The following is a 27,709-nucleotide window of genomic DNA, read 5'->3' as shown; positions in this document are numbered from 1 at the left end:
GAAAACAGGGTTTAAGATACCAGTTTTCACTTTCATGATTGCACCTAATGGGTTTAGGATGGTGAAGGTCAGACTGGATTTTAAAGTAGGAGAGAATTCTATCAACTTGAACAGTTAGGTAGTTCTTATCACTCTTCTTTTAAAGGTAAATAGAATTAACCAATGTTGATGTGTTCACTGTAAAAGTGCTTTGATTATTGTTTATTGTTTTTGTAGCTTTTGGGCAACTTCAAGGATAAGGAACGCACCACAATTGCACAGCAAGTCAAAGGGAAGAAGGTCTGGATAGGAATCAAGAAGTTACTAATGCTGATCGAGATGTCCCTACAGGTAAGGTACTTCGTTCTCCGTATGACTCAGACAGAACAAAGCTTCAGGACACACCAAGAGGGTTCAGTATTTCCTTTGCCAAGGTTTTAATTAATTTAAGTTTTGATTTTCTTATATTATTTCCAAACTTAATTTGGTATTAGTAGCCTGCTTCTGAGATTGATCACTTAACAATACTTTTTAACTTCTTAAAATTCAGAAATGGAAGGAAAGATTATAAAGTTAGTTTTCATTTAGGGAGCCACTAGGTCTTAGAACTAGAAAAGACTTCAAAGAGCAGTCGTTCTTCTGCCCCCTCATTTTGGAGATGAGGATACTATGTGAGCCACAGGCTGTCAGTGAATTATCCAAGATCACATCACCAGGTTATTGATGGAGAAGGGATGGTGTTGCACCTCAAGTCAGTAAGCGACTGCACATATACCAAACGGTGTCTGGGAGACTGCTTTAAGGGACAAGTTAATTAAGTTGTGCAGTCTAGACTTGGGATCTGTATATTTGTCCCTGGCTGGGCTCCTAGAAATTTCATGCAAACTACTGTAGGGTTGAAGCATCCAGAATCACATAGAAAACTGAGCCCCAGGGTGCTGCCTGGGCAAAGACAGATGAAACTTCTTTGGGACTTTCTCATATCTCCTGGCAACTTACCTTTCTTCATTTTAGAACTCCACCCTTCCATGTGCCCATGCTGTGTCTTCTTGTCCTTATCTGACATACTAGGTAGCTGATAAATACCTCCCTATCAAGCCCTATGAGTTCAGAGACCTTGGCTCTTACTATTGAGTCCACAGCCCCTGGAACAGAGCCAACACATATGAAGGTGCTCAGTAAACTTTTATTATTATTATTATTATTATTATTTTGAGACAGGGTCTCACTCTGTCTCCCAGGCTGGAATGCAGTGCCATGATCATGGCTTACTGCAGTTTTGACCTCGCAGGCTCAGGCGATCCTCCCGTCTCAGCCTCCCAAGTAGCTGGGACTACCAGCGTGTGCTACCACACTCAACTAATTTTTGTATTTTTTGTAGAAACATGGTTTCACTATGTTGCCCAGGCTGGTCTTGAACTCCCGAGCTCAAGTAATCCGTCTGCCTCAGCCTCCCAGAGTGCTGGGATTACAGGCATGCACCACTATGCCTGGCCCTCGATAACTTTTTTTCTTTTTTTTTCTTTTGAGACGGAGTCTCGCTCTGTTGCCCAGGCTTGAGTAGTGGCATGATCTCGGCTCACTGCAGCTTCCACCTCCCGGGTTCAAGGGATTCTCCTGCCTCGGCCTCCTGAGTAGCTGGGATTACAGGCGCCCACCTACCATGCCTGGCTAATTTTTTGTATTTTTAGTAGAGATGGGGTTTCACCATGTTGGCCAAGCCGGTCTCGATCTACTGACCTCAGGTGATCTGCCCGCCTCGGGCTCCCAAAATGTTGGGATTACAGGCGCGAGCCACTGCGCCCGGCCAGTAAACTTCTGTTGGATGAATAACTGTAAATTCATTTTACAGTTAGGTAAATGGACAGAGTGGCTGTTTTCTAGGCATCATGTGTTACTTACTGATGGTCCTGCATTCTGCTAGTGTGGGCAGTGAGCGGCAGAGGTGAAGTTTCTGTTTCACAGTTACATCTGAAATAGGCTCTTGGACCAATAACAAATTGGAAACGTGAAGTGAATGCTTTTTAATCTTTTCTGGTAAATTTATCTGAAAATAAAATTTTTTTGACTTTCAGAAATCTAATTTAATCTACTGAGCTTTCAGATGGACTATTTTTAAGTCAATTAATTTATTTTCCATTATGAGCCATAAATTAAAGTCACAGACTAACCACTTTGTTTAGACTTATTCTTGGTAAAAGTGCAAATACAGGTGTATTGGCTCTTTCCTTGAAAAAAAGATAAATCTGTCAGATTGTCAGCTTCTTTTTTTTTAAGTTTCAGTATAATTTTTTTTCAATAATTGCATAGAAGAAACTATGTGGATTTTTTCCCCAACCCTCATCCCTTTCCCTTCCTTTGATGCCTGCAGGTCAGTGATCAAGTTAATGCTTCTTATGCATGTGGGATAGAGAGTGAGAGTGGGGCACTCAGGCCTAATCTTCAGCGACTGACATTTCATAGGCCTCTGAGTTTGAACCCCTTCATGTCAAATGGATTTCGTGCAGCTGAGTGAATTCTCTTTAGATCTGCCTTAGAGAGGCTGAACCTAAGTGAAGAGGCATGTAGTTTTGCAGAATATAAGTCATGGCACCTCTCTGTTCACTACATGCGATTCTGTTAAAACTTGCACAGAGCTGAGGATCTGCTCTGACTGGATGTCACCTGAGGGAATAAAGTCATTTATCTAGATTACTTTTTTCCTCCCTTTCTCCTGACTTTCAATTCCATAGCTACAGGCAAGTCAGTAAGTTGTTGCTCACACATATTAAATATATTTAATGGGCAAAGAACTGCAAGTACCAACTACAACTGCGCTCCAGCCAGTTCTTTTTTTTTTTTTTTTAAGAACTTGACAATTGATTCATATGTAATTCTATTCCCAAAAAGGAAAAATGTTTCTTTTGTTAGCTATTCACACTTTTTCTTAGTCCTTTGTAGTCTGACCTCTTACCTTTGATACATTTGAAACTTCTGTTCAGTGTTTTTCTGGGATAGAAGAAATCTTAAAAAAAAAAAAAAGAAAAGAAAAAAAAATCCGTGGTTGGAGGGGGAGTCCAATTGCACATCTCCCCACAGCTGCACTGAGCATTTGAAAGTTATTCCTGGAGGGCAGGGAGTTCCCTCTTGGGAAACAGACTCCTGCTCTGAAACATATTTTAAAAGTTAGGTGTGTTTCTTACAATAAAAATTCATCTTCAGGAACTAAAGATGTTTTTAACGATTGTTTTCTAGATAACTTCATATCTCCTGTGGGCCTACGAGAATAAAGTACATTTAACGAGTTAGTATAAATATGAATAGAAAATGAAAACCAGTCGAGATAGCTAATAATAACGACCTGAACGAAGCACCTGAAACAAAGTTGCGCCATCTTTTCTTAGACTCATGACACATTGGCAGTCACAGGAGACCCAGATTCATCTGGAGATGATTTCAGGAATCAGCAGTACTCTTCATTTTTTTAGTTTTAGCACAACTTTGTTACTACAAAGAAGAAACTATATGACGGATACTGAGGCTAAGAAAAGCTACATGGTTGGTTATGTAGAGTTAATAAGCTATTTTTTAGTTGTTGAATTAACCTCAACTTGGTATCTTCTACTTTGCTGTGACTTTAGTAGCCTTTTACACCTTCAACAGGTGAATTGGTTGTCATTTGAACTCTGATGAATGGCCCTGTCCAGTCTCACAGCGATGCCTCACAGGCACCAGCACAGGGCACGCCTCGCCCAACTGCCTATGATGGCCAGCGGGCTTGGGTCTTTTGGAACCTAGTGTACATGGTTCTGGAAAACCCCATTCACTTCCTCCAAATGATGTGATCTGCTTTGTTTTGTGTGAGAATGCTGGTCAAGGAGCAGGTAACACATTCAGTGACCTAGCAGAGCATTGATGAAGTGTGAAACCGAACACTGCCTTCTCATGAAGCAAGTGCAGAGTTGTTAGAAGGTACCATTAACCCATCTTCATTTCTTCTGATGTGTTTAGATGGATCCTGAATACCGTGTGAGAAAATTCTTGGCCCTCTTAAGAGAAGAAGGAGCGTAAGTACATACAACATTTAATGACCATCAACCAAACTTACCACCCTGTTAAATCCCTGTGCCTATTCTAAGAGTTGCTTTCCTAGATAAGTTTGTTTCCATTTATTTGAATTCTTCGCTGTGTTGTAGGTCCGAGAGACCAAGCAAGGAAGTTGGTTGTACTGTTGGTTTGCTCTCCCTGTCCTGCTTCGCAAAACTTCCTTGTCACAGTGCAGGAAAAACTTAATGGTACATATTTATTGGAACCTGCTTTTACATGCATGGAGCTGTGACCATTTTCTTTTGTGAAGTGCTCATCTAATAGCAAATGCATAGTGGGAAATGTAGGATAACCATTAAGAAGCTTTTAGTGATTTTTTTTTTTTTTTTGATGAATAGTTTTTTACGGACCCTCATCTGGTTTTTTGTGTTTTGGTATTTCTTTTGCAGTAGCCCCCTTGATTTTGATTGAAAATGAACTATTTGAAACACACAGTGACCAAGGGAAGTGACCAAGGTGAAGATGGCCTAGGATCTTCACTGTCTTACTCAAGATACTGGACTAAGTGGAACGTTCTCTACCTTCAACATGTGCTCGCTCTGCATGATTAGTGCAATAAAATTCCCTTCCTTATGCATACTGAGATAGCTTAGTGTCTCGTGGAAGGTGTCAATTTGGTTTAGAATGCTGCGCTTACCTTCCCATGCAGGCTAAAGTGATTCCTTCTTGCTCAGTCCCTCTGTGTGGGAACCATCCAGTACTTGTGGACACTACACGTTTCAAGCTCTCTACTAGCACCATCACCCTTGAAAACTCTCAGTCAGTGTCATGAATGTTGCATGACAACAGTTGGCCGATTAGAAGGCAGACTTTCTACATGCAAATCTGGCTTAGTAAATCGAGGTGTGGGCCAGAGATCCTCTGACAGCTGTCCTGAGCTAACACTAAAAGTCACTGGGTATTTGGTTAAAGGTCTCCCACAAGACTGGTATTCTCTTTGCCTGAAGAAACAAGGCATTGAATCTCTAAAATGCTGTTCTCAATCATTGTCAGAGATGTTTTCAAGTTGCAGTCAGAAGATCTTTCTTAATAGAAAGTCAGATGACTACCGTGTTGGTTGTGAGTTCCCCTTAGTGTAACTAATTTGCTCTGTGGTAAGAGATATGCTCATTATTACCACTTAGAAGATGTTGTTAAAAACATGTGAAAGATAGGTATGGAAAAAGCGTACACCCCCAAACAGAAAGGAGTTATTAAAGTAATTTACAAACCTCTCAGCACTAATTAGTGTCCAACTCCAAGTGGGTCAATTCCTTAGTATAATATTAAGGCTTACTAGTATCACTGCTTTTTCCTTAGCTTAATGACTTACTTAGAATTTATCCTTTATTTTAAATGATCTGTACTATCTAGTGTCTAAAACACTATTCTCCAGAAAAATCAATCATTTTCTAGCCCTCTCCCTCAGTCCTTTATTGTCCATTCCAATACATTGAACACATTTCCTTTACCCTCCACACACCTTTTCCAAAAGGAAGCACCCATTGAGTCCTTTTGAGGGTGATTTGTCTTACAACTGACTGACTTAGCAGGAATTTAATTAGGTCATATTTGGTGATGAGACTTAGGGAGCGTGCCTCTCTCTCCCAACTACTGCTTAAAATGCAAGGACAAGCAATTAGAAGCCATCCTAAGGTGCTTACCCCACACGCCACCCATGAGGCTTGTGGCCACAGTGGCACTTGGGTGTGGCTCCTCTGTTATTTGTCCTCATGTGAGAAAGCAGATCATCTCCAAATCTTGCCATTTGTATACTTTTGGTGGAGACTTGGATGTCATATCTTCTTTGTTTTGGGTTTTCTTCCCTAGCTTATTTTGTGGCTTTTAAAGAAGTGGATTGTATTGTGAGATCCTGTGATTCCTGGTGGCCAGTATCCTGGATTCCTCTAAGATCTTGCCTCTTTCCTCCTCATGAAAGCAGCACACATTGTGTTAACTTATGTCTCTTGTTAAATGAGCTTAATGTCTTTGTGTTTTGTCCAAAACTGTATTGAAAAAATATTGTTTAATGCAAATGAAGGAATGCAATAAAGAGTAAATATACTTGAAAATGTTCTGTAGACCAGTGTTTCATATAGAACGACATGAACAGCTGATAGGAATGGAGGAAGAAGGAGGGGGCTCAGGAAAGAAACCTCTCCGTGTTTTGTTACAAGTAGCATAACATGAGGGATGATTTTTATTTTAAAAATCTCTTATTTAGAAAGTATAGTTATTTAAAAACATCATTAGAGTATCAGAAAAAGTTAATATACAACCATCTTTATGCTTTATACTTATTTTATCTTACTAAAAAGAAAATGCCTGGCACGGTGGCTCATGCCTGTAATCCGAGAGGGAGGCTGAGGTGGGTGGATCACTTGAGGTCAGTAGTTCAAGACCAGCCTGGCCAACATGGTGAAACCCTGTCTCTACTAAAAATGCAAAAAACAGCCGGGTGTGGTGGCACATGCCTATAATCCCAGCTACTCAGGAGGCTGAGGCAGGAGAATTGCTTGAACCTGGGAGGCAGAGGTTGCAGTGAGCCAGGATCACGCCACTTGCACTCAGCCTGAGTAACAGAGCAATACTTTGTCTCAGAAAAAGAAAAAAAAAAAAAATCAACTCAGGTACCTAAGCCACAAACAAGGTTAGTAATAAACCAGAAAGGAGAGTTGCCGCTCAATTAGAACTACTCCTTTCTGTGAAATGTACAAACCAAGGAACTTCAAGGCTCTCCGTGAGATTGCTTCACATGGTTCGCTTTTGTATCCTCCATAGTTTTTTACATTTTTCTGAGCTATCAGATCTCTTAACCTCCTAAACCTTGATCCTTAGCATTGGCTCAGTTTAGGACAGGAGGCAGCTCAGAAAGTCCACAAGGCCCTGTGGGGAAGAGGCCAGCTTCAAGAACTTCCACAATGGGAGTTTCTGGGAGGAGGACCCTGAGGCCGACCTGGTCCCTGCATAGCCTTGAGAAGGTGGGTTCTTGAAGCTGCCCAAATATTCTTCAAAGCCAGTGCTGTACAGCAGAGCGTATGAGATTACAGAACAGCCTGTGAAGAAGCAAAGGAGGCTCCAGCTAGCTGCTGCCTTAGGTTTCTTCATCTATAGGCGAATTGTTAACCAGCTATTTTTTTGTCATAAGATGTTTTTGAGATCAAAACCTCAAAAGAGGAGGTTATTTTATCCTTTCTAAATTTGTACATCTTCACTGGGACACTTTTTTTCAATGTCACACAGAAAAATTGCATAATTGTGGTTAAAGTCAGAAATATGTTTTTACTTTAAGGCTGTCTTTTCATATCCTAAAAATTGCAGCCTCCCCTTTAAAAGTTTCAGCAACAAGTCACAAAATCGTGGAGTAGATTGAAGTGTGTACAATAATCAAATCCTGATCAACAGACTTGTTGAAACAGTGAGTCAGCTATAAACAAACACCCCAGCCCAAACACAGAAGGTGAAAGCAGGATTTCATTTTCCTTGCCTGACAACTTGGTCCATAGCCTCTTTAAAGAAGTGACTGGGGGCGGCCGGGCGCAGTAGCTCACACTTGTAATCCCAGAGCTTTGGGAGGCTGAGGCGGGCAATCACCTGAGGTCAGGAGTTCGACGCCAGCCGGACCAACGTGGTGAAACACCGTCTCTACTAAAAATACACAATTAGCCGGGCATGGTGGCACATGCCTGTAATCTCAGCTACTTGGGAGGATGAGGCAGGAGAATTGCTTGAACCTGGGAGGCAGAGATTGCAGTGAGCCAAGATCACACCACTGCACTCCAGCCTGGGCAACGAGCAAAACTCTTGTCTCGAAAAATAAAATAAGTGACTGGGGAAGGGTGTGTATGAGAGTTCAAGAAAGCAGGTAAGTTGCAGAATTTATTGCAAAATGATGTAGAGTTTCTCATCAGCTGGCAAGCCGTACTGAGACTGGGTCCTGGAGACGAGCCCACAAGGGTGTGTGCTGGACGGGCACCATGGCATAAAGATGCGGGAGATAGCGCCTGTGATTGGCAAGCATCCCAAGTGGGTGAAGACAAAATATCCAAGGAGGGATCATGTTTGAAATTTTCCCAGCGTAGACGCCATGCAACTTCTGTCTCACTATTTTGGGAGTATAAGATTAATGGTAAGAAATTTTTGCCTCCTAGAAGGTTCTCTATTAAACTAGGAGAAACAGTGGCAGTGTAGCAGCAATGCGTAGCCACACTGACTTCACTCGAGTGTGCAGACCAGCCACACACACAAGAACATGTCCCTATGCCCAGGGCCACCAGGGGAGACGGCATTAGGTAACACCAAGAATCATGTCGCCATCATGTTTCCTTGCTTTTCTGCTTTTTCCCTACCTTCTTTCCTTCCACCTTTCTTCGTACCTCATCCCCTCACCCTTGAACTGTCTCACATGCTTTCCTTCCCTTCTTTCTTCATAAAATAATATTGCTTTGAAAGATATCTTCTCATTATGTCGTCTCTTTCAGATTTTTAAACAACGTCCTCTTGTGTTTAGACGTTTGTAAGTACTTATACATAAGGAGAAACTACATGTTCAAGCACAGCTATCAACTCTATTCTCCTTAACCATCAAATAAGACTGGGCAGGGTGTGATGGCTCACCCAGTAATCCCAACACTTTGGGAGGCTGAAGTGGGAGGACCCCCTGAACCCAGGAGTTTGAGACCAGTGGGCAACACAGCAAGACCCCATCTCTACAAAAGATTTTATTTTTAATTACCATAGTGGAGTGCGCCTGAGTCCTAGTTACTTGGGAGGCTGAGGAGGATCATTTGAGCCCAGGGAGTCAAGGCTGTGTTGAGCCATGATCATGCCACTGTACTCCTGAGTGACATAGACACTTGTCTCTTAAAAATTAAAAACTAATCATAGGATTACAAATGGTCTTCATTAGTATGAATAGGGACCATTTAAATATTTGGCAATCTTATTGATTGAAAAAGTACTGGCCAGGCAGGGTGGCTCATGCCTGTAGTCCCAATGCTGAGAGGCTGAGGTGGGAGGATCACTTGAGGCTAGGAGTTCAAGACCAGCCTGAGCAACATAGCAAGACCTCATCTCTAAAAAACAAAAATTAAAAAATTAGCTGGGCATGGTGACACATGCCTATGGTCCCAGCTACACGGGAGCCTGAGGTAGGAGGTCACTTGAGCCCAAGAGGTCAAGGCTGCAGTGAGCCGTGATCACACCACTGTACTCCAGCCTGGGCAACAGAGGAAGACCCTATCTCAAAAAAAAAAAAAAAAAAAAAAAAAAAAAAAGGAAAAAGTACCTAGAATTCTGGGATAGATAAGTTCAGTCGAGCATCCCTAATCTAAAAATCCAAAATCTGAAATGCTCTAAAATCTAAAACTTTTAAGCACCGACAGGATGCCACAAGTGGAAAATTCCACACCTGACCTTGTGTGACAGGTGGCAATCAAAATTCAAAATGCAGTCTAAACTGTTTCATGCACAAAATTATTTTAAAATTTCATAAAATTACCTTCAGGCTATGTGTGTAAGGTGCATATGAAATCAATGAATTTCGTGTTTAGACTTGGGTCCCATCCCCAAGATACCTCATTGTATATATGCAAATCTTCCAAAGTCTGAAATATTTCTGGTCCCAAGCGTTTCAGAAAAGGTGTAGTCAACCTGCATTAGCTTTATGCAAAAGAAAAATAAAAAGTCGAAATGAAATAAAAATGACCAGACTGTAAGATGTAGAGGAGATCTGTATCCTGTACGTGTCCGATTCGTTGTACGGCTGAAGTGTAACAGTTTTTGTGGTTTCAGCTTTTCAGGGGCTAAAGACACATCATGGACAAAATAGAGTGCATCAACTTCTGGTGGCCATTCCTAACCTCAGGTCACAGGTCTGAATACAGCGCAGAGCAGCCCGCCTCCACCATAGGCGGCTCATGGCTTTATTTTCCTGTTCTTTTTTTTTTTTTTTTTTTTTTTGAGATGGAGTCTCGCCTTGTCACCCAGGCTGGAGTACAGTGGTGCGATCTCAGCTCATTGCAACCTCCGCCTCCCAGGTTCAAGTGATTCTCCTGCCTCAGCCTCTCGAGTAGCTGGGACTACAGGCGTGCACCACCATGCCCAGCTGCTAATTTTTGTATTTTTAGTAAAAACGGTCTTTCACCATGTTGGCCAAGCTGGTCTCGAACTCCTGACCTCAAGTGATCCACCCACCTCGGCCTCCCAAAGTGCTGGGATTACAGGTCTGAGCCACCCCACCCAGCCTGTTCTCATTATTTCTCTTCGTAGTGAGGTAAGATTTGTTCCTAAATGAGGTAGGTCAGGAGAAAGAAAAAGAAAAAACATTTTTGTTATTCTCTGAAATAATGTGCTGAATAAACCAAAGGTGACATTTTATGGGTAGGTCTGAAAACTAAAGGATTGTCTGTTGTCATAAAACCAACTTGTGGCATCTCATTGTTGAGAAGGCATAACCTGTGAGCTTCCAGTGGGTCCTGTGAAGTGGCGATCTGAGAGGGTGCCCATCCCCAGAGCATGCCCACTGGCAGGCCCTTTCTACCCAAACCCAAACCCAACTTCAAATGACAATTGTTCCAGACAGCCCACAGCCCAGGGCACACGCTTTCTTCTTGTAGACCAGCCTACCTCCCTCTACGGCTTAGCTCTCACAGTGGAGCTAGCAGGGGACAGACCATTTTCAGTCAAGTTTCATTTTCAATAAAGAAAATCCTACTTTCCCATTAAATGGAGTTGAAAACGTGGTGAGGAGGGGATTAAGGCAGTGGCCACCCCTGCGGTCTGCTGGCCTTGGGCCACATCTTTTAGGAGTGCCTGTGACATTAATTTATACATTGAAAATACTTGAGTCTGTGAAATGAATTAGTACCCAAGTTGTTGTTTTCTAAAACTGGAAATTCATTGTTAGAAGTTAACTTAGAACAAAAGAAGCCTTTAAAAATGTCCTGTGGTGTATCAGACCCACTGTCCGTGGCATCTCTGATGATCTTGCTTAGAAAACAGAGGAAATAACCTTCACTTGGTCATTTAATTAGCTGAGGCCACCATGTTCAGAATCTTGTATCCTTGACCTCCTGAGCATTAATCTGGAAACTCCACACAGTGTACAATGTATCCATTTTAGGTTTGTTTACCTTCTCTTTAATGACTTAACAGAAAAAAACTGCATGATGAAATATATTTTCTCCAAATATATATATATTTATATAATATATAATCTTAGTTAACTCAAAGGTATATACATTGTATAATAAATAATATTTATAAAAAGAGACTTTTTGAATATAAAATCAAAAAGATCAACAACTTCTACAACTTTTTACAAAACTTTGGATACAGCAGGCTGGTAGGAAATTTCGGTTGGATACTATTACCTGACTACGGCGAGAATCATTACAATGCACTCATGTACTATTATTAAATAATTACTTGTCAGCTACTTGAATACGCCCCAGAAACATGACTTTATCACTTTTAATATAGAATACATAGATATGAAAAGATTGTTTTGAAAATTTGTATCCATTCTGCTGAAGTATTCTCACATAAAGCAAGCATTATCCAGTTGACATGATTTAAAACTTTTCAGTCTAAGGTGAGATGGGGAGGGGCATTTCAGACTCGGCGGAGGGGGTGAGATGTGTATCTTTAGCAGGGCTTGTGGCCAGCAGATTTAGAAGTGAAGGCGGGCTCCTGGACGACCATCTTGGCAAGCCCACCTGCACCAGCTGGGAGATCGCTGCCCCGGTATTTTAGGTCAGGGTTAGGTAGACCCCAGAGAGAAGGGGGAGAAAGAAAAATCTTTGTTCTGCTCATTCCCCTGCTGCATCTCTTCTTTCTGATTCTCCCTAAGACAGTTGTTGAACCAATTCATACTGTGAAATCCATGTGCCTCCCTTTTGCTAGCTTTCTCTAGGACGCTCAGCTGGACCAGTATGCCTCAGGGAGAACTCAGCCGTGAGATGCTTCACCTAAGGGAGTAGGTGACTGCTGGTTCCCCTTTGAACTTCTAATCCAGATCCTTGGGAACTGCATGGATGGAAGCTATCTCAGCATGCAGGTGAGGGAGGAAGAGCTGGGGGAAAGAACTCTGTGTCTGTGTTTACTCACATTGGCCCCACAGAGGAAAGGACACAGTAAGATGGGTCCGTATTGGAGAGGAAGCAAAGGGATGGTTTTCATCCTCCCCATCCGCTAGTCACAAAGTTGGAATTTCAGGAATTGATGGCTACTCCCTCACGGACCCTTTGTCTAACTTATACTAAGGTGACCTGGAGTCCAACTGCTCTACCTGGAGTTATTTGTACAGAGAATCTGCAGGTAAGCAGGGCTGGGAAGGACTGAATGGCCCCTTCTGAAGATACCGCTTATTTATTTAGGAAGCCATTTGAGCTAGAGAAGACTTGCCCCCTTACATAGCCTATTTACAAGGTCCACTACCACCAAAACAAACAAACAAACAAACAAACAAACAAAAAACTGCATTGACGGTGGAAACTGCAGAATGGTAGAAAAAGATTTTGAGATCTGACTGCCCCTCGTGCAGAACAGGGTTATAGAGAAAATGAGACTGAGAAGAACACATGGCTGCTCTTCAAACGGCTGACCAGGCCACCCTGAGCTGCCAGTTCTTCCAAACTCCAAATCCTACTCTAACAACTGCCACGGACCTTCCTACCACTTCATCCTAGCTAAACCTATGGCTTTTATCAGAATGAGAAATTAGCTCAAATTTGAATGGGAGTGGACCAAGAAAAGGAGACTGCAGGGGTGTGTCCTACTTCCTGACTCCCACCTCCAGGCGTCTTGGAATGTCACCAGAAGCAGCAGTTTGGAAACAGAACCTTGCCCATGCTGATGTCTTGACTGCCAGGCTGAGAGCTCACATTAGCCCAGCCTGTTCTGTTGGAGTCAAATTTTTTTCATTTTTATTTTCTTTAACATGTGCAAAGATAAGCCTCAGGTCTGTTCCTATCAGACCCTAGAGAACTAAAAAGAAAGCCCCCTTCTTTAAAAACCACACACCATCCAGAGTAGGGTGAGAAATGTAAGATGAGAGAGAGGGAGAGCCTCCCCGTCCACAGGCGAGTTGGGTCTGGGTCATTTACCACGCGTGCGGCTGGTGACAGTTCCTTGCTGTCTGACGCTGAGGGCTGTGCCCGGCTCTAGGTCCTGCTTCCCATGAGACTTCGCTGAATTCGCCCAGCCACACACTTCACCCCTTCCCAGCGCCCTTGGGGAAAATCAAGAGGAAGAATTAGAAACATAATTCCGTTCCCAGAGACCACCCATTGGGGTTCAAAGATCAGAGGCTGCTGATGGATCTGAACGTGTCCCTGGTGCTCAGAGGTGATAAGGACTTGGGTGGTTTCTCCACGCTCTCCTCTGTGCTTTGGGCCTGCTGTTGAGGGAGGTCGTATGAGTCACAGGAGCAGTAAGGCTTTCGAGTCCACAGAATGGGATCGAAATTCTACCTCCCCCACCTCTAGCTGAGGGCCTTGGGCAACAGGAAGCCCAGGAGCAGGTCACTCAGGATGGGAGAAATGGTGCCCGGCCGAGGGCCCAGTCCCCAACTCCAAGTCAACTGCTGTGCTGGGCTCACGCCAGGCATGCACTGTGTTTTTGTACCGCACCAAATAGCTTGATAATGAGCTGTCCAAATGGGAGAGAGCCTACTTAATTACGAACAATTCCTTCCCATTGGAGCAGCAGTGTGTTCATTTTACTCATTTGCATAGTCATATCTCACAAAGGGTTTGAGGCATTCCCAGTCAACCCCTAGCTCTTCTAGGGGGCTGACAAGGCCTAGATAAGACTACTTTACAGAGGCAGAAACAGGCTCAGCCAGATTGAAGGGACACATCCAAGGTCTCTCAGCAAGGCAGTAACAGATCCAGGACTTGGGCGCAGCCAGGCCACTCGACTCTTGCCAGAACCTTTCCAGCTCACCATGTTCACAACAGCAGAGTGACGAGGAATAAATCTGGCACTTGTAAGGCACCAAATCAATGGTTAGCCAGAGACACTGGGTAAAAGCTACAAAAAGCTACAGAAAAGGTGTTTTCCCCACAAAGGAAGGACACAAGCCATTTGACAGGCGCTCTCTCCTCACCGTGTGGAGGGCCCGGGGCCTGCTCTGCGACTCCCTTCTCTCTCCTGCCTGCACTGCCAAGACTGTCAGGGAAGACAAGAGAACAGCTAACGACTCTGTCCCCTGCCATCCCTGCCAGTGCATCCCGCAGGCTCCCGTCTTGCCTAGCGGAGTCTCGGCCGAGCCTGGGCCCATTGCTCCAGAGCAGGCGGCTCTCGCCTGGGGAGGTGGCTCTGGGAGGTCAGCTCTGCTTGGCCCAGGAGCCTCTGTGGCTGCCCTGTGAGCACCTGGGTCCTGGGCCAGGCCCTTCATGTGCAGGGTCTCCAGTCCACAGGACAACCCTACACAGAACACAGTTCTCATCCCCAGTTCACAAATGAAGAAGCCAGGGCTCAGCGAGGCAGAAGAGCTGGCCTGGGAGTGTTTATCAGAAGGGCACCATGTTGGGAGAGTGTCCTCCACTGGTCACAGAGTGAGGCCTCCAGAGCTTCCACAGAGAAGGGGTTCCGGGTAGGAACCACTTGGACACAGCATCTTGAAACCATATCTATGTAGCACTTTACATAAGATTGAGGAAAAAAAACACTCATTGTCCATTTCAGAAATGGGGAGAAAGAGGGCTGATGAAGAGTACTGATTCTGGCCGGGCGCGGTGGCTCACGCCTGTAATCCCAGCACTTTGAGGGGCCAAGACGGGTGGATCACTTGAGGTCAGGAGTTCAAGACCAGCCTGGCCAGCATGGCGAAACCCGTCTCTACTAAAAATAAAAAAATTAGCCGATCGTGGTGGTGGGCACCTATAATCCCAGCTACTCGGGAGGCTGAGGCAGGAGAATCGCTTGAACCCAGGTGGCAGAGGTTACAGTGAGCCGAGATTGCGCACTTCACTCCAGCCTGGGCGACAAAGAGAAACTCAGTCTCAAAAAAAAAAAAAAAATTCTGCTGGGCTCCCATTGTCACCACCACCGAACAGAGGAGGAAACTGGCGCTCCCAGGCCAGACAGCTGAGTGGACGAGTGGAGGCGCTGGATTCACCTTCGTCCTCTCCCACTCCCCACACTGCTTTTGTTCAGACACCGACAAAGGTAGTGCCACCTGCTGCCTTTCTGGACTGTCCCCAGCAGGACAGAACTTGAGCTACACCGAGGGGCTTCCTAGATGGGCTGAGTGAGTCGCCCCTCAGCCAGAGCTCTTCTCCATGATGTCAAGTACCTCCCATATCTCAGAGAGGCCCGTCCACTTCCCTCCCCTACTCCCTATGGCACAGACATGTGCCAGTAGCTCAGAGGTGCCCTGTGGAACTGCAGGAAGAGGGGGCACTCTACCCTTTCACAGGCTGCTCTCGCCCAGCAGCACCCCAGACAATGACCCAGCAGGGAAGTGCTTCCCAATTAACCAAGCCCTGTCCCCGGTGTCCTTTCATTTGTCCCTCACAGCATCTCTGGGGAGGATGACAGATGAGGAACCAGGTCTATGAAGAATTTCTTGCTTGGGTCACACGGTTGGCAAGTGGTAGGAGCTGGAGCAGGGCAGGGCCTAATTCCAACACCCATGCTCATGCCTCGACACACTAGGCTCCTTCTCAGGGGACAGAAAAGGAAGAAAGGGCACCCCAGCCTTAAAAACCTTCCACCCCGGGGGTCCAGGACCACTCCTCATCCATGCTGACCTATCCCGGGGTGCTGTGGAACCCAGGGCCAGTGCATAGCGCCTCCCATGCAGGCCACCTCTGGGAAGCTTGGGAACAAAATCCACCCGCCTTTGATCCCTCGATTACTCATCCCAGCCACTCTGAACTTGAATCCCTCCTGCTCCCCGTCATCATCCATAAACTCGGTGAGAGTGCTCCCCACTCCACCCAAGCTTCAGATCTGTCAGGATATGGGCTTATATGCCGCTTCCCCCCACCCACCTCCCTGAGGTTGGTAAGATTTATGCTTGTGCAGGAACTTGCCCTCTAAGTTCAAGGTGGATGCACACTGACTCTGCCTCAGGGGTAGAGGAGACATTTTGGCTCGCTGCTTGAGGTATTTAAACTGCCCCCTGCCCTTCACCACCATCACCACTTTATAGTAAGAAAGCTGAGGCCCAGAAAAGTGAAAGAACAGGAAGTTACTGACAAAGTTAGGACCAGACGTCAGGTCTCCCAGCTTCCAACCCCACATCTCCAAATAATGCTCAAGAATGACAGCTAGCAGCTATGCAAAAATTTGATCTGGCTCATAACTAACTTGTGTAAAAATGTTAATTGCTGGCACCTAATGTGCACACACTGAATTTTGTTTTTTTGTTTGTTTGTTTGTTTTTTTGAGATGGAGTCTCGCTCTGTCGCCCAGGCTTGATGGAGTCCAGTGGTGCAATCTCAGTTCATTGCAACCTCTGTCGCCCAGGTTCAAGCAATCCTCCTGCCTCAGTCTCCCAAGTAGCTGGGATTACAGGCACCTGCCACAACGCCCGGCTAATTTTTGTAGTTTTAGTAGAGACGGGTTTCACCATGTTGGCCGGGTCGGTCTCGAACTCCTGACCTCAGGTGATCCGTCCACCTCGGCCTCCCAAAGTGCTGGGATTACAGGCGTGAGCCACCGCGCCCGGCCAACACTGGGTTTTTATCTGTGCTTTGTGCAATCCACCAAGTCTCTGCCCAAGGACCATTCCCACGGATGCTTGAAAAATCCTAGCTTCCTATTTTGGCTGTGGGAACTTGTGTGTCTTGGATAGCTTAGAAACAGAAGGGGGTCGTCAAGAAGACGAGATGGGCAAACAACCCCATTCCCTGCTCCCAGGCTCCCAGCCTCCCCCCTGCTTCCCGGAGCCCTACCTGGTGCCCTACTTGCAGGTGTGCACGTCGTAGATGCGAATACACTCCTGGCAGCTGACGTAGCAGCACCAGTGGAAGATGCAGTGGCATTTTTCCTTCCGCTTCTCCGTCCTCGTGTTGTGGCCCCGGCCACAGCAGAGCAGATCGCAGCCATCGATGCCGTGGGAGGTGACATTGCAAGTCCGGTCCCTTGTGCCAAAGGAACCCGTCTCTGGGTTGGGCTCACAAAAGTTGGGGGAGTTCTCGTAGTAGACCAGGTCCCTCTCCGTGGGTGGCTTGAAGAGCGAGTACTTGGCCCGGAGGGTCTCCACCCAGCCTCGGGACTCACGGTGCTTCTCTACTACCATCTCTGAGGCGCTGTCATACTTGTCCTTGAGGAAGTCGCCGATGGCACGGAAGTCAGGCTGCGCCCACCAGCAGGTCTTCACCTCACAGCTGCCCGACAGCCCGTGGCACTTGCATTTGAGGTGCATGTGGTCCAGGATAGTCTGGGGGAGAGAAGTGGCAGCTGGCCAACAGACCGACCCCACGAGGGGGCACATCCAGGCCTTCCCTCCCTGCCACTGCCCACCCCCCTCCCTCCAGCCTTCTCTACTCCTCTGTGACAGGAAGAGAACTGATGGGGACTGAGGCAAGACCTAAAGAATAGTGACCATGTTTCCCTCCCCCTTCACACCCCAAGCATGGGTAGACAGCACGTCCACTTCTCACAGCGCATGAAATACGAGTTGTTGCCCGGGCGCGGTGGTAATCCCAGCACCTTGGGAGGCTGAGGCGGGAGGATCACCTGAAGTCAGGAGTTTGAGACCAGCCTGGCCAACATGGCGAAACCCCGTCTCTACTAAAAATACAAAAATTAGCTGGTGTGGTGGCGGACGCCTGTAATCCCAGCTACTTGGGAGGTTGAGGCCGGAGAATTGCTTGAACTCGGGAGGCGGAGGTTGCAGGGACCCGAGATCCAGCCACTGCACTCCAGCCTGGGCTACTGAGCGAGACTCCGTCTCAAAAAAAAAAAAAAAAAAAAAAAAAAGAAAAGAAAAAGAAAAAAGAAATAGGAGTTATCTCCGTTTAACACATGGGGAAACTGAGGCTGGGAACTTAACGTGACTCACCCTAGATCATACAAGCATAGTAAGGGAGTGGAGGCTGAATTCAAAGCCAGGTTCCCAGGACTTGACAGCCCTACACCCCGTGCCAAGGTGCACAGGATGGGTGGGTGGCACCTGATCCCACGGGGTGGCCATGCTCCCAGGCCGACTCATCCCGGGTGGGGTGGAGTCCAGGAACTGCCCAAGGAGGAAGGAGGGTGGACAGACGAACTGGCTGTGGGGTGGGGAGGAGGCCAAGCCTGGCCAAGGGGAAAAGGAGCCCGCGACCCACAGGGCTGCCGGAAGGGGTGAGGTGGGGGCCAGGGCAGCTCCGGAGGGGAAGCGGGGAGCTGTTCCCTGCAGGGTTTGGGGAGGGCAGCCGGGCTCACCGTGCGGCCCGCCTCGTTGTTGTGCTTGTTCATGGCCGAGCGCGCGTCCGGCCTGTTCTCGCGCGCATCCGCGAACTCCCTGGACACTAACACGCCGAAGTCAGCGTCCTCGCTGCAGCCGCCCCACTTCCAGCCTTCGCCAGGCGGCCCCTTATGATGCGAGTCACAGCCGCAAATGGTGGAGGTGCCCTCGGCGCAGGAGCGGGTGACGGCGAAGGCCACGCCGGCCGAGGCGATGGCGTGAACGAAGGCCGACTCGCGGGTGGCTGTGGGGAGGTCGTGGGGAGGCAGCACTCAGGACGCGGCCTGGGAGCGCCTGCCCTGCCTCCACCTCCCAGGCCAGGACGTGAGGGGTACGAGGCCAGGAAGAGTTGAAGAGCTCACCAGCCCTGAGGCAAGAGGGAGGCAGCTTCCCCACCCTCTTTGGCTGGTTTAGACCCAGTTGGGTATTCCCACTTCACAGATGAGCAAACTGAGGCCCTGGGCTGCTGATTAGCTCAGGGCCTCAAATGCCACAGGGCAAAGCAGTGCCTGTTAGAAACAGGCGCCGACACCAAAGCTCTGGCAGGTTGCTGCAGAGATAAGGCAGCCACTTCTGTCCTGGTCCCACACCCCCTGCCCTCCACCTTCCCAAAGTCCAGAGACCACCCTGCACAGGCCTGAGCCCTCCCACGCCTGAGTGAGATCCAGGTCTGTAATGAGGGAGGCCTGGGAATCTACAGCCTAAACCTGCCCAGGCCCACCGCTTCCGCACCTGGATGCATAGGGACGGCCCCTCTCCTTTTCTCGGTCTCAGTCGCCCTTTTTGTAAAATGGACACGGCTTCCCTCCACTCCTAGAGCCCCTCACCAGGAGGGCAGTGGCCCGTGCCTCAGTCTCCCCATCCCCATTCTCCTGCCCTCACGCCCAGGCACGGCCAACTCCCTCCCAGAAGGGTAGGGACACCGGGCAGTTCCCCTGGTTCTGTCCCAAGGTCCAGCGCAGGGAAAGGAGAGACTCTCAAGGGTGTGCTCCAGCCTCCTCACAACGGTCATCGTCTCTGCATGTGCTTCATTCACATGGAAAGTTTTACTCATTTTATAGATGTGGACATTGACGATTAGGGAGGCCAAGGCCTGCAAGACCTGCAGCCCAACCATCTCTCTCCTCATGGCAGGACCCGGGAGCAGGAGGTGACTCGCCACCTGACACAGGCTGTGAAACGCCGGGCCGGCCTAGTCGGCAAAATTGGTCATAAATGTGACCAAATTTATTTAGAAGCCAGGCGCCCGCCTCCCCTCCTGGGCTGTGGGCCGAGTGCTGCAAGAAGGAAGCCCGGGACCCCTCTTGGCCCCCGCGGCCGCTCTCCGCGGCCCCCACGCCCTCCTGCGCCACCTACAGAGGGGCCCGTCCCACTTCCAACGACGGGAGGGCGGAGAGTGCAGAGCTGGTCCCACCCGCGCCCCGCGCCTGCGCTGCCAGGGCCGACCGAGGACGGCGGCAATGGGGCCCGACGTCCCGCGTCCAGTTGTGCTCCCGGCCTCGGGGTCCCCGCCGCGCCGCTCACTCGCCCCAATCCCAGACGTCCCAGCCCTGGGGGCGCCCCGGGTTAGAGGGGCCGAGGGCGGGTTCACAGGGCGGGCGCCCCTCGTTTCCGGCCGGCCTGCGGCCTCTCGCGGCGGCAGCGGCGCCCGGGCCCCGGGCCGCGCTGGGTTCCCAGCCCCGGGAACGCGGGGGCGGCGGGGGCGGGGCGGGGATTAGCCTGGGAGCGGCGCTGACAGCCCCGCTGTGCCTTCCCCGTCCGGCGGGGCCCGCTGGGCCGCTCAATCCGCCTTTGTTCGCGCGGTGTCACACCGCATTACCCGCATAATGCGGCCGCCGGGCCCGGGCCGCCGGGCCGGCCGCCACCGCGTAGCAACGGGCGGCTCCCGCGGCCGGGCCGCGCCCCCGGCCCCGGCGCCGGGCCGCGAAATCCCCATTGAAGCGGCGCCCCCCGCCCCCGCGCCGCGCCGCGCCGGGCCGGGCCGAATGGCCAGAGGGCGTGTGAATGGCGCGGCGGCCGCGCGGTGGGGGGGCGGTGCTCGGGCGCTTTTCAGGCCGCCCAGGCCCCTCCGGCGCCCGCCCCCGCCCCCGCCCCCGCCCCCGCCTGGGGAAGCGCCTCGGGCCCGCCGCGCCGCCGCCGCGCCTCGCCCCTTCCGGCCGCCGACCCTGCCGCCCCCAGACTCGCGGAAGACGCGCGCCCCGGGCTGCCCGACCCGCTGCGCCCCGGGTCTCAAAGCGCGGGGCAGAGATTAACCCTTGGCCGCCCACGCGGCGGGGGTGTGGGGGATTCGCCGGGGGCAGGGTGCAAACGTGGGGCCGGAGCTGGGCGCGAACCTGGGTTCAAGGTCCGGGCTCTGGGCACCGACCGGGGCGCGTATGCGCTCGCAGCGTCTTCCGGGATGCTCTCCTCGCCGCCGCCAGCAAATTCCCAAACTCTCGGGCACACATCGCCCCTCCCCCCTCCCCCCGCAACCCAAACCTGTCCTCGGGCCATCTAGGGACCGGGGCGTGTGCCAGAACCTACGGTGGTGACTTAAAACGTTCAACGCGGAGTGAATGGGTAGCGCTCCCAGAGCCGCTTTCCCCTGGCTCTTGGCCGGAGACGGGAAGAGCGATCAGAGGTGACTCGCTTTTGGGGAGCGCGTCTAGACGCAGGGTTGTTTGATTCAGCGCTACCTGGCCCGAGGAGGGGCACCGGAAAGCGCTGAGACCAACACACCGACAAGAACGAGTTTGAAATGCAAACCGCCGCCACTTGGCCCCAATTAAGAGGCCAAATCTTTTATGTCAACAAGGAATAATTAGTTTTGGCAATAGAAGCGTAAACAGAATCATCATCCATTGATTTGCTAATTACCCTCCTGTCCCATGACAATAGCCAGCACTTTGCCTGTAGGTGGGACAGACCCTGAGCACCTGAGGCACCGGTAAAGGGGAACTGCACTCTAAAATGGGGGTTGTCAGCTTCCCCCCACCCCACCCAGCACCCCACCCCTTCACCTGAACGTCAGATCCCTTTTCTTTCTGGCTGTATAGGCAGCTCTCATTCATTCCCTAGCTTCTAATAGGAGGGAGGGCCAGGCTCAGCGGTTTGGGTGGCAGAGCAACTCTGGCGGTGGCCAGCCCGGCCAGGATCGTTAAATTCCTGGACACTGCCGTTCCACAAAGAGCTGCCCATCTTCCACCCAGTCCATGAGCCCCCAAGTCCCCTTCTTGGGAGGAGTTGTCCCACTTAGCCTCCCTCCCAGGGCCTGCAGGTTCAAAGTCAAACCATGTGGTTCCCTGTCCACTTGAGGCACAGCCAGTTAGACTCCCAGGCTGCAAGACGGCTGGAAAGTTACCCAGAGGCCAGTGCACCCTCTAGCCCCACCATGATTCCTGGGCATATCCAGCTGACAGGGCATGAGGATGAAAAGAAACCCAGAGGGGCTCTTGGGGGCAACGCAATGCTACCACAGCACCAGGCAGCTTCCTCACCTACTGAGGACTTTCTAGATGGGAGGGACCTAGGGGTGGCAATGCTCTCACCCCCACCCCAAAGCGGTATTTGCATAGCACTTAACACAGCATTGGGGAAATGTCACAAATGTCCACAGCGGGAGCCTGAGGCGCCCACTGTGCAAAAGCCAGGAAGGAAGTCTGTGGCCTTCTTGGTGTCGGCCCTCAAACCTCAGGATCCTGGAGCATCTCAAGGCGGCCCAGCCCCCAGCAGCGCCTGGGAAGGTGTGGCAGTCATGCAACCAAATTTATCACCCTCCCAGAGGGACCCTGGCTTCAGAGAAGAGGCACCCTGACTGGGGTGGAAGGGCATACAGTCCTGATCCCTCCCCCCACCCAGCCCCTCCCCCCCTCCCCCTCAGCCCCAAGGCAGTACCTTTGTCGAGGACGGGCCCAAAGATGGCCAGGCTGTCATCTATGGTGGTGCAGTTCCAGCGGCGGCCCCGGAACTGGTGCTGGCACTCCTGGATGCCCAGCTTCACGCCCTCGGCCACGCTGGGCATGATCTCGATGTAATTGCGGCAGAAGCGCAGTTGCTTGGGGACCAGGCCTGGGATGGAGCCGCAGAGCAGGGGCTGTGAGCCCAGAGATGTGTACTGCTGGCCCAGGGCCAGGGACCTGCAGGCAGACAGAGGGTAGTAACACTGTGGGCACAAAGCGCATAGCCCATCCTGGGCACCATGGCCGCTTTGTGAACCCTCCAGGGTAGGTGGAGAGGCAGAGGGCCTGTGCCCTGGCACCTGAATGTGCTACCTTTGACCTCGGGAGCATGCCGCCCCTCAAAGCGCAGAGCTCTGACCCAGGCAAGTCAGCCCTCTGGCTGCATCCAGCTTGCAGGGGGATGGGACCGCAGAAGCCGCTTGTGGGGGCCCTTGGGGGCAATGCAAAGCCATGAAAAGAGGTTTGGACTAGAAAGATGGTATTTGGGGCCCAGATCCAGTCCTTTCCAGGTTCTGGGTCCAGCTTCCCTGATGGGCATTGAAGAGATCAGGCTGGGCAATTTTCAAGGCAGTCCAGGATACTGGGGCCACATGGACACTTCCAGTGACTCATGGGACACGCGCGCGTGCACACACACACACACACACACACTACCCTTGGCAATGCCCTCAGCCTCTTCCCTGCGATGCTGCCAGCCCAGCCCAGAGCCTCCCAGTATCTCCCCAAGGAATTGCTGGCTTGCACCAAGTCCTTTGTCTACCAGGGCCTCCATGACCATCTTTCCAGTTTCCTAGAAGTTTCTAGAGCTCCACCTCTTTTCTCATGAGAGACTGGAGCTTGGCTTTGTGTCAAAACAAGTTTAGCACAGAGTCAGAAGGGAGATCTCAGATCTCACTGCCCACACCCAACACCAGGTGACTGGTCAATTCACTCCATTCCTCTGCCCCTCGCTTTGTAATCAATATCCCATCAACTCTCTCAGGTTTTATAGTCAACAACAGAAAGAATGACCTTATGGGGGTGGGGCAGAAGAGTTTAAAATACTAGAAAACCAAGGTAGGAATTACGACTTTTCCGTTCCCTCCCCTCAGCACAGGAACAGCAGAAATGACATTTTCTGGGAGAACCTGAGAAAATGATCCGTGAGTGTCAGTGGCCTTCAAGGACAATTGCAATCTGCTCTATGACCAGGGGCAGTGTGAGCTGGAAGAAGGGGCCCATCTCCTCTCCCTCTGTGTCCAGCACTGACCAAGGCTTTGGTCCAGCATTGGCCTAAGTCAAGTTTCCCACAAAAAGTGATGGGCAAAAGCCTCGGAAAGAGGGGCCGGGAGAAGACCCCATGGGGCAGGGTGAGGTTTTTTGTGTGCTTTTTAGTACACAAAAGCTTCTGGGCTGGACACACGGCCGAGCCAAACAACTGCCATTTAGCAACTGTTACTGCTTGCCAGGCACTTTATATACAACATTTCTGATCAATTCCCAAACATGAAGAACATCACTATCTCCTGGGCTAGGAAACTGAGGTTTAGAGAGTGAATTAGCTTGCCTACGGCTGTTTGGTCTGTGGCAGATCAGAGAGTGCCGTGTGCCTTCCCCCGGGTCCCTCCTCCATACTTGAGCTTGATGTTGGCCTTGGCCAATTCGTGAAGACTCCAAGGCACAGAGCTCCCTGGGCACCGTGCAGGGGCATGCTACCCATCCACCTTGGTTGTCTCCAGGCTCAGTTGTCAGGGGGAGAGGCAGGTTCTCCTTTTTCCATTTGTTTATTTTGGGTGGAGGAACTGAGGAGCCAGATCTGGGAGTTTGGATGGTAACATCTGTGAGGCATTCCAGGTCTTAAGCACTGAGCTTTTTCTAAAGAGAAAGAAGCAGCAGCCAGAAGTTCTTTTTTTTTTTTTTTTTTTTTTTTTTTTTGAGACAGAGTCTCGCTGTGTCACCCAGGCTGGAATGCAGTGACATGATCTCGGCTCACTGCAAGCTCCGCCTCCTGGGTTCATGCCATTCTCCTGCCTCAGCCTCCCGAGTAGCTGGGACTACAGGCGCCCACCATCACGCCCGGCTAATTTTTTGTATTTTTAGTAGAGACGAGGTTTCACCATGTTAGCCAGGATGGTCTCGATCTCCTGACCTCGTGATCCACACACCTCGGCCTCCCAAAGTGCTGGGATTACAGGCGCGAGCCACCGCGCCCGGCCCAGAAGTTCTGATTTATTGGTGGTAATGGCTAATTACTGATTTCCCCGGTGCCTGGCCCTGAGCAGAGGCTTTTCCTTGGGTTTGCCTCATTTAATCCTCAAAATAGCCCCAGCACAAAGTAGGGTCATTATTAGCCCCATTTTACAGATGGCTTAGCCTTGCAGGTTGGTGAAGCAGCCCAGACCACAGAGCTCCTATGGAATTGCTGGTTGGAACCCAGGGTGTCAGACTCCAGAGCCCATAGGGGTCATCACTGTGTGACCCTGCCTGCTGGGCAGTGCCTGCCTGGGTCTTCATGGGGTGAAGGTGGCTTCAGGCCTGGCCCATCTGCCCCCTGGGCCTCCATACTGAGCACGTGCCTGAGTGGGTAGAGTCAGTGAGCCCAGAGCCCTGATGGGCACACAGCGCACACAGCACTGCCCCTGCCCTGTTAGAAGCAGGTTAGAGTGATCATATAATCCCTGTGGTTTATTATGGGCCTATCATGTGCTGGACACAGTTCTGAGTGCTTGTGTCTGTTACCTTATGTAATCCTCACGGCAGGTCTGTAATAAAAACTTCATTATCATCGCCATTGTCCCATTTCCAAGATGAGGAAACTGAGGCCAGGGAGCTAAGTACCCTGCCCTGTCTGCCAGGCTGCAAAGGTCCCCATTGAGCCTCCCTCTGGGCTCAGGCTGCCCCTCCTGTGCTCTTGAGCAGCATCTCCAGCCCAGCCCTGCTGTGCCAGCTGCCCCCACAGCCCTGCAATCACTGGAGGGGAAACTGAGGGAGAGTTCAGTGCAGACAACTCGGCCTTGCACCATCCTAGATGGGCAGCTCAGGAACAAGACCCAGGGAAGAAGCCTGGGCTGTCCCCGCTCCTTCCTCTGGTGTTTGGGACCCAGAGCCCTATATGGGACCACTGGAGCAGAGAGCTGAGGCGGGAGTGAGAGGCACGCGGAGACCCTTCCTCTGCCCTCCTCCTTCCCCTCCCGTTGCCTTCCTGCCTCCTCCTTCCTCCCCCTCTCCCAGCCCTTGCTTGACACCTTCTGCAGGCCTGGGCACCCTCAAGCTAAACTGGAGGCTGAGCCCTGGTCCAGCAGCAGAACCCACAGGAGGAGCCCTAAGGGAGCACAAAGCCCATTATACAGATGAAAAACAGAGGCCGACCACGCCAGGTGGCTCATGCCTGTAATCCCAGCTACCCAGAAGGCTGAGACAGGAGAATCGCTTGAACCTGGGAGATGGAGGTTGTTGTGAGCCAAGATCATGCCGCTGCACTCCAGCTTGGGCGACAGAGCGAGACTTCGTCTCAAAAAAAAAAAAGAAAAAGAAAAAGCAGAGGCCGTCAAAGAGGACCAACTTGTGCGAGGTCACACAGCCATATCCACAGAGAAAGCCAGGCCGGCTGGCTCGGGGGACTGAGGAGTCGGGGGGCCCATGCTGGCAAGGCGGCTCCTCACTCAGCTCTCCAAGAGGCTCCCTGCTTCCTGGTTTCACCAGTTACCTCCCTCAGGGTCCCAGGTGGGTCTTCGCAGCCCAGCAGAGCACCTGAGCTCTGGCACACTGCCTGCATGGCTTGATTGGCTGCAAAGGTCGGAGTGCTTCCCAGACATCTCCGGGAAGAAGGTGCCACTGAGCCCTTCCTGCTGTGCAGATGCAGTCTCTCCTCTGCCCCACGGGGATTTCCTTCTGTCCCCACAGTTACCCGGATACTGGCAATACTAATGACAACTATTTATGTAGCACTTGCTCTGTGCCAGTCACTTCAAATACATAATCTCACTGAATCCTCACAACAACTCTGGGAGGTGGGCGTTGTTATCCCCGTTTTGCAGATGAGGAAACTGAGGCATGGAGTAGTTGGGCGACTTATGCAAGGAAGTGGCTGAGCCAGAATTCAAGCCCTGAGTTTGTCTGACTCCCAGTGTGATGTCCTCTGAGAACAATTCCTGAGCCTCAGTCATGATGAGCTGTTTTCCCTCTTTCCACCAAACCCTGTCTCCTTCCTGTTGCCCAGGTCCCACCAACTGTGGACCTGGGAGCCATGGTGCCAGGGTCCCATCCAGCTCTACCACTTCCTAGCTGCTGATCTCAGCAATTTTCTTAACTTCTCTATACCTCAGTTTCTTTATCGGTAAAATAGACACGACAGGAGGAATAAGTGACACAATCCAGTGCATGGCACGTGGGGAGCCCTTGCTAGATGGTGGTTGCTATGGTTACGGTGTGTTTGGAGCTGTCCCCAGCACTTTGTTCCCTGCCTTGTCACCAACCTCATTTCTCCCATCCTTGCATCCCTGACTTGGTAGAACACATCAGAAATCTCAGCCCCTTCCTATCCAACACTGGAAAGGATGCCTGGATCAGACCTCAGTCCTCACAGGGGTGGCAGAACAAAGACAGTTGTGATCTGGATGAGGGTTCAAGGTCACTCAAAGAGTGCGGGCAAAAGGACATTTTCAGGATGCTCCATTCAAAGGCTTCAGTTCAGATGGGGTCATCCTGCGAGTAATTAGCAAGGCCTCTGGCGATGGGGCTTAGCTCCTGGGCCGGTGTCGGAGACTTATGAGGCTGTGGCCGTGGGATTGATTTCTGTAGGATGGCTGCCCTTCCCCGAACATGCCCGGCCACCCCCACCCTGAGCCTCCTGCCCGCACACTGCTGAAATTCCACCATCGCAGACACATTACTTTAACTCGCCACTCCTATTCCCCATTATTGAAGTACACGTTCCACTTCGGGAGGCGGCACAGTGACTCTCATGCTCCTCGATTCTTTGTGCCAAAGTGTGCGTGGCTTTGACGGATTTGCCTAGCCAGCTGAATGACTCCAGCGGGGCTGTTTCACACTTCTGCACATTTGCACATGCTGAGCCCTCAGCTCGAAGCACCTCTCCACTGCCCGGCCCCCGGCAACCATTCTACACCATCCTTCGAAACCTGATTCCTAGGTCACCACCATTCTAAAGCCTTCTGTGAGCTCCAGACAGAAGTCACCTCTCCTCCGCCTGAATCTTTCCTGTACCTAATTCAAACCTTCTTATCCCAAAGTGCTGAACTGATTTGTTTCCAATTCCATCTGGCTATGCCAGTCTCAGTCTCCAAGAAGAGAGATAGTGGTAGTGTTTTCTCCAGTTATT

The 27,709-nt window shown here is 50.3% G+C and overlaps 2 protein-coding genes across 4 annotated transcripts in view; one reads left to right on the top strand and one right to left on the bottom strand.

Moving 5' to 3' along the window:
• NSF (N-ethylmaleimide sensitive factor, vesicle fusing ATPase) overlaps nucleotides 1–6,116 on the top strand; it is a 168,152-nt gene extending 162,036 nt beyond the window's left edge. The window contains exons 19-22 of one of the 2 annotated variants that reach the window (XM_055387811.2): nucleotides 217–330; nucleotides 3,970–4,025; nucleotides 4,155–4,253; nucleotides 4,455–6,116. In XM_055387811.2, coding sequence (XP_055243786.1) covers nucleotides 217–330; nucleotides 3,970–4,025; nucleotides 4,155–4,251 — 267 coding nt within the window. In that variant the 3' untranslated portion in view covers nucleotides 4,252–4,253; nucleotides 4,455–6,116. The remainder of the gene's footprint in view (nucleotides 1–216; nucleotides 331–3,969; nucleotides 4,026–4,154; nucleotides 4,254–4,454) is intronic. The other variant, XM_031011079.2, reaches the window with a different exon arrangement.
• Nucleotides 6,117–10,997: 4,881 nt separating this feature from the next.
• The window catches only part of WNT3 (Wnt family member 3), a 56,405-nt gene continuing 39,693 nt past the window's right edge, over nucleotides 10,998–27,709 (bottom strand). Inside the window, exons 2-5 of one of the 2 annotated variants that reach the window (XM_004041485.4) lie at nucleotides 22,325–22,566; nucleotides 18,430–18,695; nucleotides 16,953–17,440; nucleotides 10,998–13,276 (exon numbers count right to left, since the gene is read on the bottom strand). In XM_004041485.4, the coding sequence (XP_004041533.1) occupies nucleotides 16,961–17,440; nucleotides 18,430–18,695; nucleotides 22,325–22,566 (988 nt within the window). In that variant the 3' untranslated portion in view covers nucleotides 10,998–13,276; nucleotides 16,953–16,960. Of the gene's footprint in view, nucleotides 13,277–16,952; nucleotides 17,441–18,429; nucleotides 18,696–20,784; nucleotides 21,233–22,324; nucleotides 22,567–27,709 lie in introns of those variants that run through there. The other variant, XM_055387822.2, reaches the window with a different exon arrangement.

Source organism: Gorilla gorilla, chromosome 4 (genome assembly GCF_029281585.2).
Source record: "Gorilla gorilla gorilla isolate KB3781 chromosome 4, NHGRI_mGorGor1-v2.1_pri, whole genome shotgun sequence".
NCBI classification, from domain to species: domain Eukaryota; kingdom Metazoa; phylum Chordata; class Mammalia; order Primates; family Hominidae; genus Gorilla; species Gorilla gorilla.
The sequence above is the reverse complement of the archived record's forward strand: the minus strand, read 5'-3'. Positions and strand labels throughout refer to the sequence as shown.